Source organism: Vairimorpha necatrix, chromosome 5 (assembly GCF_036630325.1).
Source record: "Vairimorpha necatrix chromosome 5, complete sequence".
In the NCBI taxonomy this organism is placed as follows: Eukaryota; Fungi; Microsporidia; family Nosematidae; genus Vairimorpha; species Vairimorpha necatrix.
In genome coordinates, this window is record NC_088820.1 from 299,527 (window position 1) to 313,783 (window position 14,257).

General features: G+C 28.8%; 3 protein-coding genes across 3 annotated transcripts; 1 reads left to right on the forward strand and 2 right to left on the reverse strand.

Annotated features, from left to right (window-relative positions):
* Positions 1 to 431: 431 nt before the first annotated feature.
* Positions 432 to 1,580, forward strand: VNE69_05033 (uncharacterized protein; the record flags this gene model as incomplete). The annotated part of the gene is made up of 1 exon (XM_065473510.1): positions 432 to 1,580. One exon carries the CDS (start codon positions 432 to 434, stop codon positions 1,578 to 1,580), a length of 1,149 nt encoding a protein of 382 aa, XP_065329582.1.
* Positions 1,581 to 7,741: 6,161 nt separating this feature from the next.
* On the reverse strand, positions 7,742 to 8,301 carry VNE69_05034 (uncharacterized protein; the record flags this gene model as incomplete). Its single annotated transcript, XM_065473511.1, has 3 exons — positions 7,742 to 7,876; positions 7,907 to 8,062; positions 8,116 to 8,301. 3 exons carry the CDS (start codon positions 8,299 to 8,301, stop codon positions 7,742 to 7,744), a joined length of 477 nt encoding a protein of 158 aa, XP_065329583.1.
* Positions 8,302 to 9,766: 1,465 nt separating this feature from the next.
* VNE69_05035 (reverse transcriptase) lies at positions 9,767 to 11,154 on the reverse strand (the record flags this gene model as incomplete). The annotated part of the gene is made up of 3 exons (XM_065473512.1): positions 9,767 to 10,373; positions 10,455 to 10,584; positions 10,971 to 11,154. The coding sequence occupies 3 exons, from the start codon at positions 11,152 to 11,154 to the stop codon at positions 9,767 to 9,769; spliced, it is 921 nt and encodes a 306-aa protein (XP_065329584.1).
* Positions 11,155 to 14,257: the final 3,103 nt, after the last annotated feature.

Genomic DNA, 14,257 nt, shown 5'->3' on the forward strand with positions numbered 1-14,257 from the left:
TTGTTATTAAATACATAGTAAATAATAATGTGAAAGAATTTGACAAAATTCTGACCTAAGTTTTATTCAAACCTATTTAAATATATAATATTTGTTATAGTCAGAAAATAATTTTTTTTGTAATTAGATTTATCATTATGTCCAAAAATTCAGAAATCAAAAAACGATATTTATAAATAGATTGTATTGTTTTTTATATAAATAAATTGTTTGATTCATAATATTCTTTTGGATTTTCAATATACGTGCTTAAAATCGTCGGAAACATTGCAAATATTTGTAAGTAAACAATTAAAAATTACAGAAACATGTTTTTTTATCTTTTCTGAATATATTTTGAAATTATGTAAGATAAAACAAATATGAGTATACATGATATGATAACCCCTTTCTCCTTTTAAAAGATAAAACCAAAAAAAATTACGAAGAATATGACAAAAAAGAGAGACAAACCAGAAACCCCCTTTTTACAGACAAAATCTTCTAAGACATCTAAATCAAATAACCCGTCGAAAGCAAACAAGAAACAAAAAACTGAAAATAAAAACACAGGCACTAACACAAGAAATGATAATGACGGTCGAAAAAAACATTCTAAATTAAAAAGAAAACAAGATACAGACTCATTTGATGATTTATATGATACTTATATCCCAGGTTCCGAGAACTGGCCAAAAAGACAAAGCTCACAGATAAAAAATAGAAATAACGCCGAAAATAGTATTTATAAATCTAAAAGTTTTAACGATTATAAAGAAGGTGATGAAAAGTTACCTATTGAATATTTAGTTGAATGCGCCAAACAAGAAGTTGTATCGCCAAAAAAACAAAAAAAGACAAACCTTCAATATTTATTAGAAGCTGCACTTGAAGCAGAAAATGAACTAACCAAAAATTCTAACATAAAAAAAAGAAAGTTATCGGAAAAATCTGATGTTTTAAATAAAATAGAGAAAAGGAAAAATCTAAAACAAAACAAGAAGTTAGATCATACAAAAAACGAATCTAGAAAAGAAAAAGATGTTGGAATTCTTTCTGAAGCAACACTTGAATATGATAATGAACAACCCCTAGAAATTAATACAGAAAGTAGAAGATTAGAGGCGAAATCAGAATGTGAAGGGATAAAAAACATACAGAAAAAGTTAAAACATAATCAAAAGATTAGTTTAGATCAAAATGAAGATAAATTAGTAATTCGAATACCAGCATATACTCCCCAAGAAAACTTAAAAACGAAAAAAGCGCTGAAATCAAAGAATAAAAAAATAAAACGTGCTATGGATAACCAAGTTATAGAAAGTAAAAATTATCCTAAAGACATGTTTCCCGTAGAGTTTATTGGGGATAAAAAAATATATCTTTGTCCGTGGCGAGGTTGGGACGATATGTCCGAAACTTGCAATAGACAGTGGCATACTTTGAACCTAGTAAAAAGACATTACCATTCGCATACTGGAATAAAGGGCATTGAATGTCCAAGCAAGGGATGTAACAGGAAGTTTACTAGAAAAGATTTTGTGAAAAGACATCTCAACGAAAGTTGCAAATACAAAGATGAAAAGAAGAAAAAAGAATAATATTTTAAGAAAAAAGGGCAATACACTAATAAACTATAGAGTTTTATACATTTTTTCTTTTTTTTTCACGTTATGTTTTGTTTCTTTACACAAAGAAAAAAAATATGTTAATTAGCCCGATTTACAGAATAATAAATAAATTCTAAAACTTTTGAAATGCTAAGTAAATAAATTTTTAACTATTTTTAATAGATATATAAATAATGGACAATTTGTTTCTGTTTATTTCTTAGGGCTTTTTTTACTATAGTAAGATAAAAAGATCAATGAAATTAATTATTATTATTTATGCAAACTAAAAAAAAAAATTTTCATCTATTTTTTATCAGAATTATAACGAAATTATATTAATTCCGTCTTACTTACACTTGTGTTATTGTAGTCTTTTGTTTATTTTGTATAACTTTAAGTACGTAATAATTTTATGAAAATAGAAAATAGAAAAAAAATACGTTATTGTACTTAACTTCTATTTTTAAAAAATTAATTTTAAAATAACACTGGTCGGATATGATCAAATGACATGTTGTAAGGCTGAACTTATGCTTATAAATACTACGACTTTTGAAAGGAAAATCAAGAAAAGAATATGTCTGAACAAAAGAAAACATTTTCATATTATGACAATCGAACAAATTTATGCTTCCAAATAACTTCGAACTATTGTATGAAAAACACATAGAAGTAGTATTGTACACCATCCGCGATGATAATATTGGAATAATCTAAAGATAATTTATTTCGTGCTCATTGTATTTTTCAATATTTCTCTTCGTATGTATTAACCAGGAAAATTTCTCTTAAAATATTCTTTGTATATTATATCATAAATGTTTATCATAAAACTACAATAAAAGCTTTCATACTGCAAAATTATCATAATATCCTACCTGTCACATACAGACATAACTTTTTAATGTATGACTTCTCTTTGAAATAAATTATGTCATTTGGGGGTTTGTGGAAAATCAGAATTTAATTATTAATTAATGCATAAATAAGAATCATCTGGTCTGTTAATTTTTTTTGCAACCAACCTAAATCAAATTTTTAAATGCCGTATATTTATATAAATTTTCTATTTCAGATCTAATTTCTATGAAAGATACTCGTTTTTATCTTATATTTGTAAAATAAAGAACAATCTGGTATTTGAAAAGTAACAACATCGAAATAATTGCGTAATTAATCACTATACAAAAAACAAATGCTAGGATAAGATATATTGCTGAAGTCCAATGTAAAATGTAAGATAACATTGACATAAAAAATCATAAAAACATTGTATCAATACACAAATAATATAATGTGATCAATTGTTTTCCTCTTATTTATTTTTACATTTATGTTTTGGCGCTTTGTGAAGATCTTAAATTTATATATAACTACATAGTTCGTAACTGTAGAAAGTATGCTGTACTTTTTTAAGTACAATTAAAAAAAATCAATGCAACTTTTAACTTATTCGAATATTTTGGCCAAAAATAATTTTTTTGAGTGTCATATAGTATGAGATTACGATGTTATTGGCTGAATCTTCCATAAATATTAAGTGTTGAAGTAGACTAAATATGCAGTATTGAAATATTATCTCAATTACTTATCTTCGTCAATTCGAAGATGGATTTATATTCAACACAAACAATTGTTTCAGATGCCAAGAAGACAATCCGATTCGTCCGGATTATCCGTCGTCCACAATAAATTATATACTTATTGCTAATGGTCAAAAACATAAAGTATTTTTAAATTTTAAAGTAATTGAACACAACAATACAGACTTATATACGAAAGAAGGCATAGAAATGTATTTTTATAAGCATTAACATAACAACCGTCACCATTTAAACACCCTTAAACTACAATTATTTAAACAATCTGTTTACATAGAGTTTGAAGAAACTCCTTTAAAAGAAATTAAAATCAATATATATATATATAAAAATTTTATGTAAAAATAAAACAAACAAATAAATTAAATAAAAAAGGTAAAAATACAAAAAAAATTGAAAGGATTGAAACATAAAGACTCTTTTATACCAGTAATGAGCCATCAACTGTTTTTAGAGTTTAACAGAGCTTAAAAAATACAGAAAGAGTACGGTAAAAAGATACAATAAAACCAGATTGGCATATAATTTAAGTCACTATCATTATAAATATATTGAGAGGTGAAAACTTCTAAGGTTTAAAACGTTTTAAGTAAATATTTCGAGTTTTTTTTAACAGTTTACTATTATAAAAAAATAGAACTGTAGTATTATTTGTCACCGTTCGGAGCGGAATCCAAGAAAAAGGCTTACTTGAGAAGGGTAAAAAATTAAGAAAAAAATATCTGTTAGGAGCGGAATCTAGGAAAAATGCGGCCAAAGTCAGCTTTTGGCCGCAAATTTCGATATAGGAGTTTTTTTTGCCCCTTTTTAAAAAAAATGGAAGAAAAAAATGACAAGAGCAGAATTGGAAACAGTGTATAAAAATTTAATTACTAAAAGACAAAATCAGATTTACAGTGTGTGTGATAATAGATGAGGCTTACGAGAAAACATAGTTGTGTTTTAATTTGTACCTGGAAAGATTGTAAGAAGCAAACATCGATATGGACAAATACTTTCTTTGAAAACTCCAAACTCGATCATGTCCCGATTTTGTAGGTACTAAATTCGTGGATTCTTAGCTATATTCGTAAATTTATTTGCCAAATTCTCTGTTGTTCTAAAACTTCGATATCTTTTTTACTTAAAAAATTAAAGGAAATAAATTTCTATGATATATATTTATCATCTTTAACAAGATAGGAGGAGAAGATATCATTGTTATAATAAATGAAATTAAAATTGGAAAAAATAAATATAACAGAGGAAAATTAGTGAAGGGATTTTGGTGTTTAGGCATGATAGAATGTTTTATCGAACGTAAGATTGTGGTTCTATATATTTGAAAATGAGATAAAAAATTCAAATGGGTCTTTTATTAAAATTTGTAAGTTCAAAAGATCTATACATAGTGATATGTAGAGGGCTTATCATTTTCAAGTGAGAATATTTAAGAATGCCATATGTTAACCACTTGTTGACTTTCGAGATCCAATACTGGGGTTCACACAAATACTATTAACGCAATTGGCGTTCCCCATAAACTCTATACCTAAAAACAAGTAGGAAAATAGCGCAAAACATTATTTATCTAGGTACATGTATGATATCATGAATGCCATAAAAATATTATAAACATTTCCCTCCTATAATTATTTAATATTTAACACAAATAAGGGGCACGTGATGAACAGAAAGCATAAAATTTTTTTTTAAATACATTTCTGAGTGGTGAATACCACAAGTTAATTTTAACAAAGACGTATCCTAAACAAACCAAAAAGATGGATAAAGAGTAAAGGAACATGGTCAGCTTCGAGATCAATGTCAACAGCCCAAAGCCAATCATTATTAAACAATTTGAGATTATAAGTGATATCGAGAAAACCAATATGCTAGAATGGTTTAGTAATTCGAAGAGCTGTGTAATAAATTGGAATTGGACGAGGAAGAGATTCTCCTAGTACTACATTTAATTGAGGATAAATAATGGAAAAAAAGTGGTAGTCTAAAAAAATTATAAAAAATAAAAAGAAAATATAAGTGTCGTATATCCACATCACTTATTGGCTAAAATCAGCTTTAGTGTAAAAAAATGGGGGGTCAAAATTTTTAAAAAATTGCCCCTTTTTTAAAAAAAGGAAGGGAAGAGAAAACTTCAGAAAAAAAATAAAATGTAATTAAGATATAAAAATATAAATTTGTATTAAAATAAGTAAAATATATCAAAAACATAATTTTAATAATGCTTCAAAGGCGTCTTGAATCTCATTTCTTTTAATCATATATAGAGTTAAATAGATTTCAGACAGTTCATATGTTCTACACCTGTTGGGTATAGAAGCTTTTAAAGACCTCCAATTCCCTTCGATGGTGTTTGTATGGACACATGTTTCATTATTTCTAAATGTTTGACTGTGATTCACAGTTCTATGATCTGCATAATGGCCTTTTAACGTTATATATGCCTTTCATATATCGAAACGAATGATTGATTTTAAATTTACATGCTTTAATAAAATTGGCAGCAATGTATTTTTGTTTCTTTTATTTATTATGACAAAGATTATCTTCTTTTCTATTGTTCTCTTACCATTCCAAAACACCAAAACTCCTTAACCGATCTTCCTCTGTGGTATTTATTCTTACCTATTTTACATTCATCGATCTCCACTATAGTATTTCCGCCTCCTATTTGCTTTGTTTTATTTATATATTTCTCATAAATTTTTAATTTATATAATTTTTCAAGTGTAGAAGTTACATTTTGTATGTTACAGTCTAAAATTTTAGAAATATGCGCTACTTTAAGTCCCATTGTCCATAAATTAACAATTTTCAGCATAAGAATATGATCTATCTTACTATTTGAAAATAGAGTATTATTCCATATTGAAAATCTGTGTCCGCATTTGGGAAACTTACGTCTCAGATAAGCTGTTTCATTTGATACTCTAGATGTATTCCAATCACAAATTGTACATTTCTGCTTATATTTTTTATTTTGCAGGTTTTCATAAAAATCAATAATTTCTTCATTGCTCATCATTCCCTTCCTTTTTTAAAAAAAGCAATTTTTTTAAAATTTTGACCCCCCCCATTTTTTTACACTAAAGCTGTTTTAAGCCGACATCTCGATACAATACTGGGTGAAATACTTAACAACTTGGCGATTAGGAGAGGCGGAATTTGCGTAAGCCAGAGTGTGGTATCCACCACTTAAGAACATGTCAAGAATATTAATATTTATTTGTTTGTTTACCGTATTGGTTAATCTTCTTGTTTCCTGTTCTTTATTCATCTCGTACCCCTGGATGGATAAAATGTTTAAATATTTATCGGAGGGAAAAGTATTGGACTTGGAGGGAAAGATGTCAAATTTGGAGGGAAATGTTAGTAAACATATCGTATGATATTTAGGATATCATACAGAGGTTCAGGATCTTTAACATTAGTATATGATCCAAGTGGGGTTTTGCAAATATCGTATTTGCAAAAAGGCTCCCCTCTTTTTTGCATTTTTTACCAATGCATCTGACAGCGTACCCCCTTTGCTGTCTTTTCTTAACTTCTTTACCACATTTTCTGCATTTTATTTTAAGAGGTTTTTCTTTTATCTTTTCGTATGCTATGTTAATTTCCTCGTTGGTAAGCATAAAATAGGGTACAGAAAAAAAATCTATAATCGGCGCTACTAAAGAACTAAGAAGTTATTTTTACTTATAAAACAGAGAAGTAAGTTCAAATAAATAACTTATTCTTTTGTTTTGTTTATTCATTATCAATAAAAAAACAAAATATATACTAATAAACATGTAACATAAAGTGACTTATAGTATATTATTTGTTTTTATATGATAAAATTAACATGAATTATATATTTATATTTTTATAAAAGATAATTTAAATAGTACTTTTTTTTATTTTTTTTTTCTCCTCCTTTTTTTCCATTTTGGTTTTCCAAAAAGGGATATTTTTTAAAAATTTGTATTTATATTTGTAGGGAGAGTGTAAAGTGGAAATGTTCCTCTAAACATCCCCGCGCTAATTTAAAACCGGAAATGTAATTATCTTTACAACTTCCTACGCCTACTACTTGGCTTTCAAAATAAAAGTGCATTTTTTAAGTTAATTGATCATGGGCTGCACTTTATTCTTTCGCGTCTTACTATCCCTTCTTGTATTGGTCTTTACGTGTGGAATACCGGGGAAACGTTCCCGTTAATAAAGTACCACTCCAAAATAGATTTAATATATTTAGTTTTATTTTTAAACGTCCCCCTGAACTCTCTCAAAGCACCTTGTTGCTATCTCCAAAGCTCCTTGTATTTGTCTCTCCATCACCTTTCTGTACCCTTTTTTTTTATAAAAATTATTTATAACAAATAATGGCTCTAGAGAACTTACAGCCCCCGCATTTGAGGCGTTACGATTTTTTTTTTGAACCCCAAAAATGAAGTGTAAAAAAAGGAGGAGCAAAGAAGAGACGAAATTACTAGGCACTTATGATATTAAAAATACCAAATAAAAACATAAAATGATTTTAAATTATATTTTAAACACATATACTTAATTAAAAATTTTATTTAATAAGATTTCTGCTGGGTTATTGGTGTTGTTTTTTCTAAATGCAAACATATTTAAAAAGCGTCTTATATCTTTAACTGTTCGATTTCGAACTGGTACTACTCTTTTTACTGCAGACTAAGTTCCCTCGATTGTATTGGTGTGTACTCCATTTGTTGGATTTACGAAACCGATTGAATGGTTTACTGTATAGTGTTCGTAGATACCTATTTTTTTAAAATTTACGTATCCTTTCCAACAATCTGTATAAATTATGGAACCAGGTAGTACGTACTCTTTGATTAGATCTTCCAAAGTTTCAGCCTTCCTATTTTTTACTTGAATTAAACTATCCCGCTTTCAATTGTCCTTTCGACCATTCCAAGTACCCAGACTCCGTCAACTTTGTGCCCTTTATTGTATTTTCTTTTTCCGAATTTTGATTCATCGATTTCTACAATAACACCAGGGCCTCCAATCTTCTTATTACCGGCGACATTCGTACTAACTTCACTAATAATCTTATTTATTGTTTTTTTACTTATAGATAAAATGGTTTTCATAGTTTTAGAAGGAGTACTATCAAGAAATAGAAAAATCACCTGGCTTTCTTTCAACCATGGCAGTCTTGCTTTGAAAAAAGGTTTTTTTTTGTTAGAATTGTTTCTATTCTACACGCTCTCGTCTAACATTTGAGTTTATTTACGGCTTTTTGCTTAACTTTAAATTCCCCATGCAAAAGGGACAGAAAATGGTTTTTAATTTATTTTCTATCATTGTATTTATGATTTCTTCGACCTCATTACAGTTCACGGTCATTTTTTTTTTTTGGGGGGGGGGGGTTTCTATATTAAAATTTATAAAATTTATGAAAAATTCAAATTATTGTCGCGCGCCCGGAAGAATTCGTGAAGAAATTTTACATAAACATATTGTATGTTTAATCTAACTTCAGATTTGAGGATTAAAAGTGTATTATTAACAAGGTTGTATACAAAAAGATCTTATTTTTGTAGTAACATTTTACTAACGCCCACTTACATCATGGACATAAACAAAATACAAGATTTTTTAAATTAAAGGTAGATTTTTGTCAAATTGGGTTAAGCTTTTTTTAATTTTATAAGCGCATTAAGATTATAACAAAGATCTCTAACGGATAACTCATTAAGCTATTTATTTATATGCATATACATAAAAAAAAATTACAAATTTAAGGGTACATTGTATTCCATTATTTCTTTTCATAATGCTTAATTTGCTCTATTTTTATAGATCAGCTTAGAAGATTCTTAGAATTTAATTAAACTTCAATTTATAAGAATTTTTATAAACAATAAAAATAAATTAAAAGGAACATTTATATATAAACTAGAGTAATTTTTTTATTACATTAAAAACTCTTAACTCAAGTATTGATTATCTTGGAAAAATAAATTAAAAAAAATAAAAATATGATGCTGTGCTCAAATATAAAATTTTAGAAAAAATACCTAAATTTGAGTTCACAAAAATTCATTTTAGTTAATTAGATACCCATAGCTGTGTAAAGATTACATTATAGACGCCCGTTCAATAAATAGTCTACGAAGGTCGATTGAGATATTATATTTCTAGTATGTTGGTATTTACATTTTTACACTTTATTCTTTAAAAAATCGCACATCATATATACATATATATATATATATTATAAAATAAATTATATTAAAAAAACGGTTTTAGTGATTTCTTTTAAACAGATAACTTTTTTAATTCAAAAACATACAATTTTTATGAATAAAACATTAAATGTAGTTTTCAATACATAAATTGTCACAGTCCGGAGCGGACGCAAGGGGTAAAAAATTAAGAAAAATCTCTTCAGTGAGGATCGAACCAAAAAATAAGAACAAATAAATGTTCGTCTTAAACGACAGCCCAAATTTTGTCACGAGTTTTTAGGGGCATATTTTTGTTTTATTTTTATAATAATGGGAGGGAATAATGAAAAAAAAAGAAAAAAAAATAAACAATATTTTTAGTACTTTATTCATTTCCAAGCAACCTAAGATCCCTAGTACTTAGTTCATCTATAATAATTCCATTATCATCTTCTCTGCATAATTTCACTTTATTAAATTGTATTATGTCGGTTACAACATAGATTTCTGCATCTAAATGTTCATAAAGCGAATGTCTTCTGGTATTGACATTGTTGTCCAGATAAGGTCTTATAAGGACTCTATCTCCAATTTTAAATTCTAAAAAATCATTTCTCCACATACCTCTTTGCACCATTCTATCTGCAGCAGTTTGTGTATGAATTCTATCTGCATCATGATAAATTTCATTTAAAAAAAGATTTGTGTTATTAAGAGCATAGAGTTGCTGTATTTCTTCATTGGTATTGCCATTTAGAACAACTGATAAACTTTCTTCAGCGCGTTCTTCGTCCTCTGACTCTTGTTCATGATTTTCGCTATTAATCGAATCTAGAATGCCTGTGATTCTAGACTCGTCCATTATTTCCCTAATGGGCCTACCAAACATTAACAAGAATGGTGTTTGTCTCGTAGTAGAGTGTCTTAAATTATTATATGACCAGGTAACTTCTTCTCTTACCTTGGTCCATTGCCCCATAATATTTTTTGTCCTGAGAGTAGATGCAATCATCCACTTTATTGTTTGATTGCATCGTTCTATCTGTCCTTGTATCCATAGACATCTAGCTCACCCCCTTACGTATCTTATTTCATATTTCTGACATAAATCGACAAGTACTTGATTTACAAATTCTCTGCCGTTATCAGTATGAAGTATAAAACAAGGGCCAAACGTCCTAAACAATGTTTCAAAAGCATTCCCTACGCTAATACCTGTTTTGTCAAGCAGTGGTACCGTCCAACAAAATTGGTAAAAGAATCTACAACATTTAATAACCATTTATATCCTTCATTGAGTTTGTGATATAGCCGGAGATCAATCAAGTCTGCAACATATCTTTCCCTTGGATATTTTGATACAATTGGTCTAATAACTGGTCTAGTTACTAGATTTCTCTTTGATTGACATATTTCACAGCTATTCAAAACTCTATTGATATCGTTTTTGGTTGCGTCGTAAACTTTTGTTTGCAATAATGGAAACAATCTGTCCCGTCACGCATGCCCATTTGAGACGTGGATCAATAATTAATCAATTTTAAAACGTTGCTCGTTGGTGGTAAAGAATCTTAACGATTTATATAGACCTACTTTAAATCTCACCGTGAGCTCTGTGATACCATCAATTACATCCTCAAAAAGGATAAATTTTTTTGCTTTTTTCCTAAAAGCGTCTCTTGCTTGTCTTTCAACCAACCTTGTTGGAACGATACCAGTCTGTAAAAAGACAAAAACTTCTTGTCTTTCATTGTTATCCAATTTTATTTTCATGCCCCTAAAATTAAATAATTTTTATATTGTGGTATCCCGGGGAAACCCTCCCGGTTATAAAGTAGTATTCTAAAATACTTTTAATAAATTGTTTTTTATTTGTTTCAGTCCCTCTGGACTCTCTAACATGACGCTCCTTGGTCCTCTCATCCATCTCCTTTTATGTACCCTTCCTTTTCTGAAAATATATTTATAGTAAATTTTGTTCATGAAAATTCAATGAGAGTTTTGACAGGGAAGGAAATAAAATAAATGTTGAAGACTAACAGTCTACAACATCCTGCCCCCTCTCAAAGCTTTAGCTGTTTCCTGTGAAACCATCCTACTAATCCATGTACTTTGTACCATAATCCATTTTTTCCCTTTTTGCACACCTTGTATGGTCCTATAAATTTTTTATCAAGTTTGTTTCTTGAAAAATTCTTCACATAAACAATGTCTTCGTTTTTTGGCACCTGGTCATAAATTTTTACCTTGATCATTTTATTTCTAGATCTCTCTGTATTGGTGTTTCCCTTTTTTCTAAAAGGATCATAAAATCTTATATCGGTACTTTTATCTCGATATTTTACTACAGTATCGAACTGCTCTTTTAATTTTTTATTAGTAGTTTTAACAGCATTACATTCGCCTACTACTTCCATAATTTTATTATTTTTAATCCAACTACCTTTTCCAAATGCTTTATTTCTTTCATCTTTGGTTTATTCCTGATATATTTAATATTAATATCTTTAGTTTTCGCTGTATAATTTTTTTACTTTTATCTTATCTTCTTTTTCGATTTTTTTATCTTCCACTATGCAAATTCTTTCAATCATTGCCTTGTCTAATGTCTTTTCTTCTATTTCTTTGTATTCAATAAATTTAATCAATTCATTATCACACATTACCACTTTATTTTTGTATCTAGAACACAATTATTACCAAATAAAAAATCTCCACCTAAGATTACCTCATGCATACATTTATCAAAAATATATGGCTTAATAGTGTAATCTCTATCTACACCTTCAAATTTAAAATTAAATTCTGTTGATCTATTAGTAGCCATCACCTCGCCATTTGCTATAACTGTTTTAATTAACTTATTCTTTTTTGACTTTAAATTTAATTTATGGACTAGTTCTTTAGATATGAAGCTTCTGCTAGCTCCACTATCAAGTAATGTTTTTATTTTTAAGCCATTTATTTCGGCTCTTACCCTCGTTTCACTGATGGGATCTTTCACTTCTTCCATAATATTCATTTCATCACTTCTTGTTTGGCGGTTATCATAATGCGCCTTTTTATCTTTATTAGAAAACAATCAACTGAGTTGTGCCCATTGTGCTTACAATATCTGCACCATTTCTTTTGTACAGGGAAAATATTGTCCCTAAAATTATTAGTAGCTTCTTCGTGGTTTCTCATATCCATGTTGTTGTTTCTTAACTTTAAAATTTCTTCCTCCATCGTCTTTAACTTCTTCATATATGCATCCAAATTATGCACATCAAGACTTTCAATTAGTATTCTCTTCGTTTTGCTTCCTAAACCCTTCTTGAAGCATTCCCATAGCTTCCTGTTGTATTCTTCTCTGCTTATCTTATGGGCAATACTATAATATTTTATATAACTATTGATGTATTCATAATACTCACTTATCGACTCAAAATTTTCTTGTCTTGCACTGGATAATTTATCAATCCATTCTTCCGCTCTATCAATACTATAAGCTCTACTTAGAATTCTTTCGGTAATTTTACTTAATTCTCCTTTAAATACTTTATCATCAATTGACTTATCACTTATTAAATCTCTTAAGATGAGCTCATACTGCTCACTGTTCCATTTATTTCTTAAACTTATTTTTTCGAATGTTTCTAGACATTCACACATATCAAAACTATAAATATCCTCTATGACATTTAACTCGGTCTCGATCTTCATATCCGTTCCTATAACGGTGTAACTTAATTTCACTTTCTTCTTGTTAACCTCACTATGGTTAATCTTTTTGTAGCTCGTGCTCAAAATACTCGCACTTGAATTCAAGCTGTGGTATCCCGGGGAAACCCTCCCGGTTATAAAGCAGTATTCTAAAATACTTTTAATAAATTGTTTTTTATTTGTTTCAGTCCCTCTGGACTTTCTAACATGACGCTCCTTGGTCCTCTCATCCATCTCCTTTTATGTACCCTTCCTTTTCTGAAAATATATTTATAGTAAATTTTGTTCATGAAAATCCAATGAGAGTTTTGACAGGGAAGGAAATAAAATAAATGTTGAAGACTAACAGTCTACAACATATATACAAATTACAAAGAAAAACCAACGATTTTTTAGCTTAATTTTTTACCCTTCTTAAGTAAGCATTTTCCCCTGCGTCCGCTCCGGACGGATATTTTTTTACTTAATTTTTTACCCTTCTCAAATAAGCATTTTCCCCTGCGTCCGCTCCGGACGGATATTTTTTTACTTAATTTTTTACCCTTCTCAAGTAAGCATTTTCCCTTGCATCCGCTCCGGACGGTGACAGTAACTTTTATATTATGGCATTATAGATAAAAACATACACTTTCTGGTTCGTCTTTTGTTTGGCGGCGATGACGTATTTGTTCACGCCGCCGACTCGGCTGTAATTGGGATTTGACAGCCGAGCGATTTTAATTTTTTAAGTTTGTTTTGATTTCGAGAGCCTCGGGAAGATTGTCGAGTGACATGTACCAAACAAATAATTTTTTAAAATCGATTGTTTAATATTAAAATTTTTTTAGCCTAGACAAAGTGAAGAAATTGTGTACCTTCTTCAGTTTCATATTTCTTCCTGTTGTTTGAGAGAATTTCTGTAATCGTACTGCTTAAGACAAAAAGAAAGATAATTTTAGTTTTTTTGTTTTGATATTATTATCAAAGTCTCTAGCTACAATTACCTTGTCCCCAATTTCAAAAGTATATTTTGAGATATGGAACAATGAATGACGACCATTCTTGCAAATTAATTAAGATCAACTGAACCAGTTTCTATTTTTTTTTCAAGAACACCAATCACAACTTTATTTTAATTTTCTGCATCAATCATCAATTCAACTTTTTTCATGCTATCATTGGAAGACTCGTT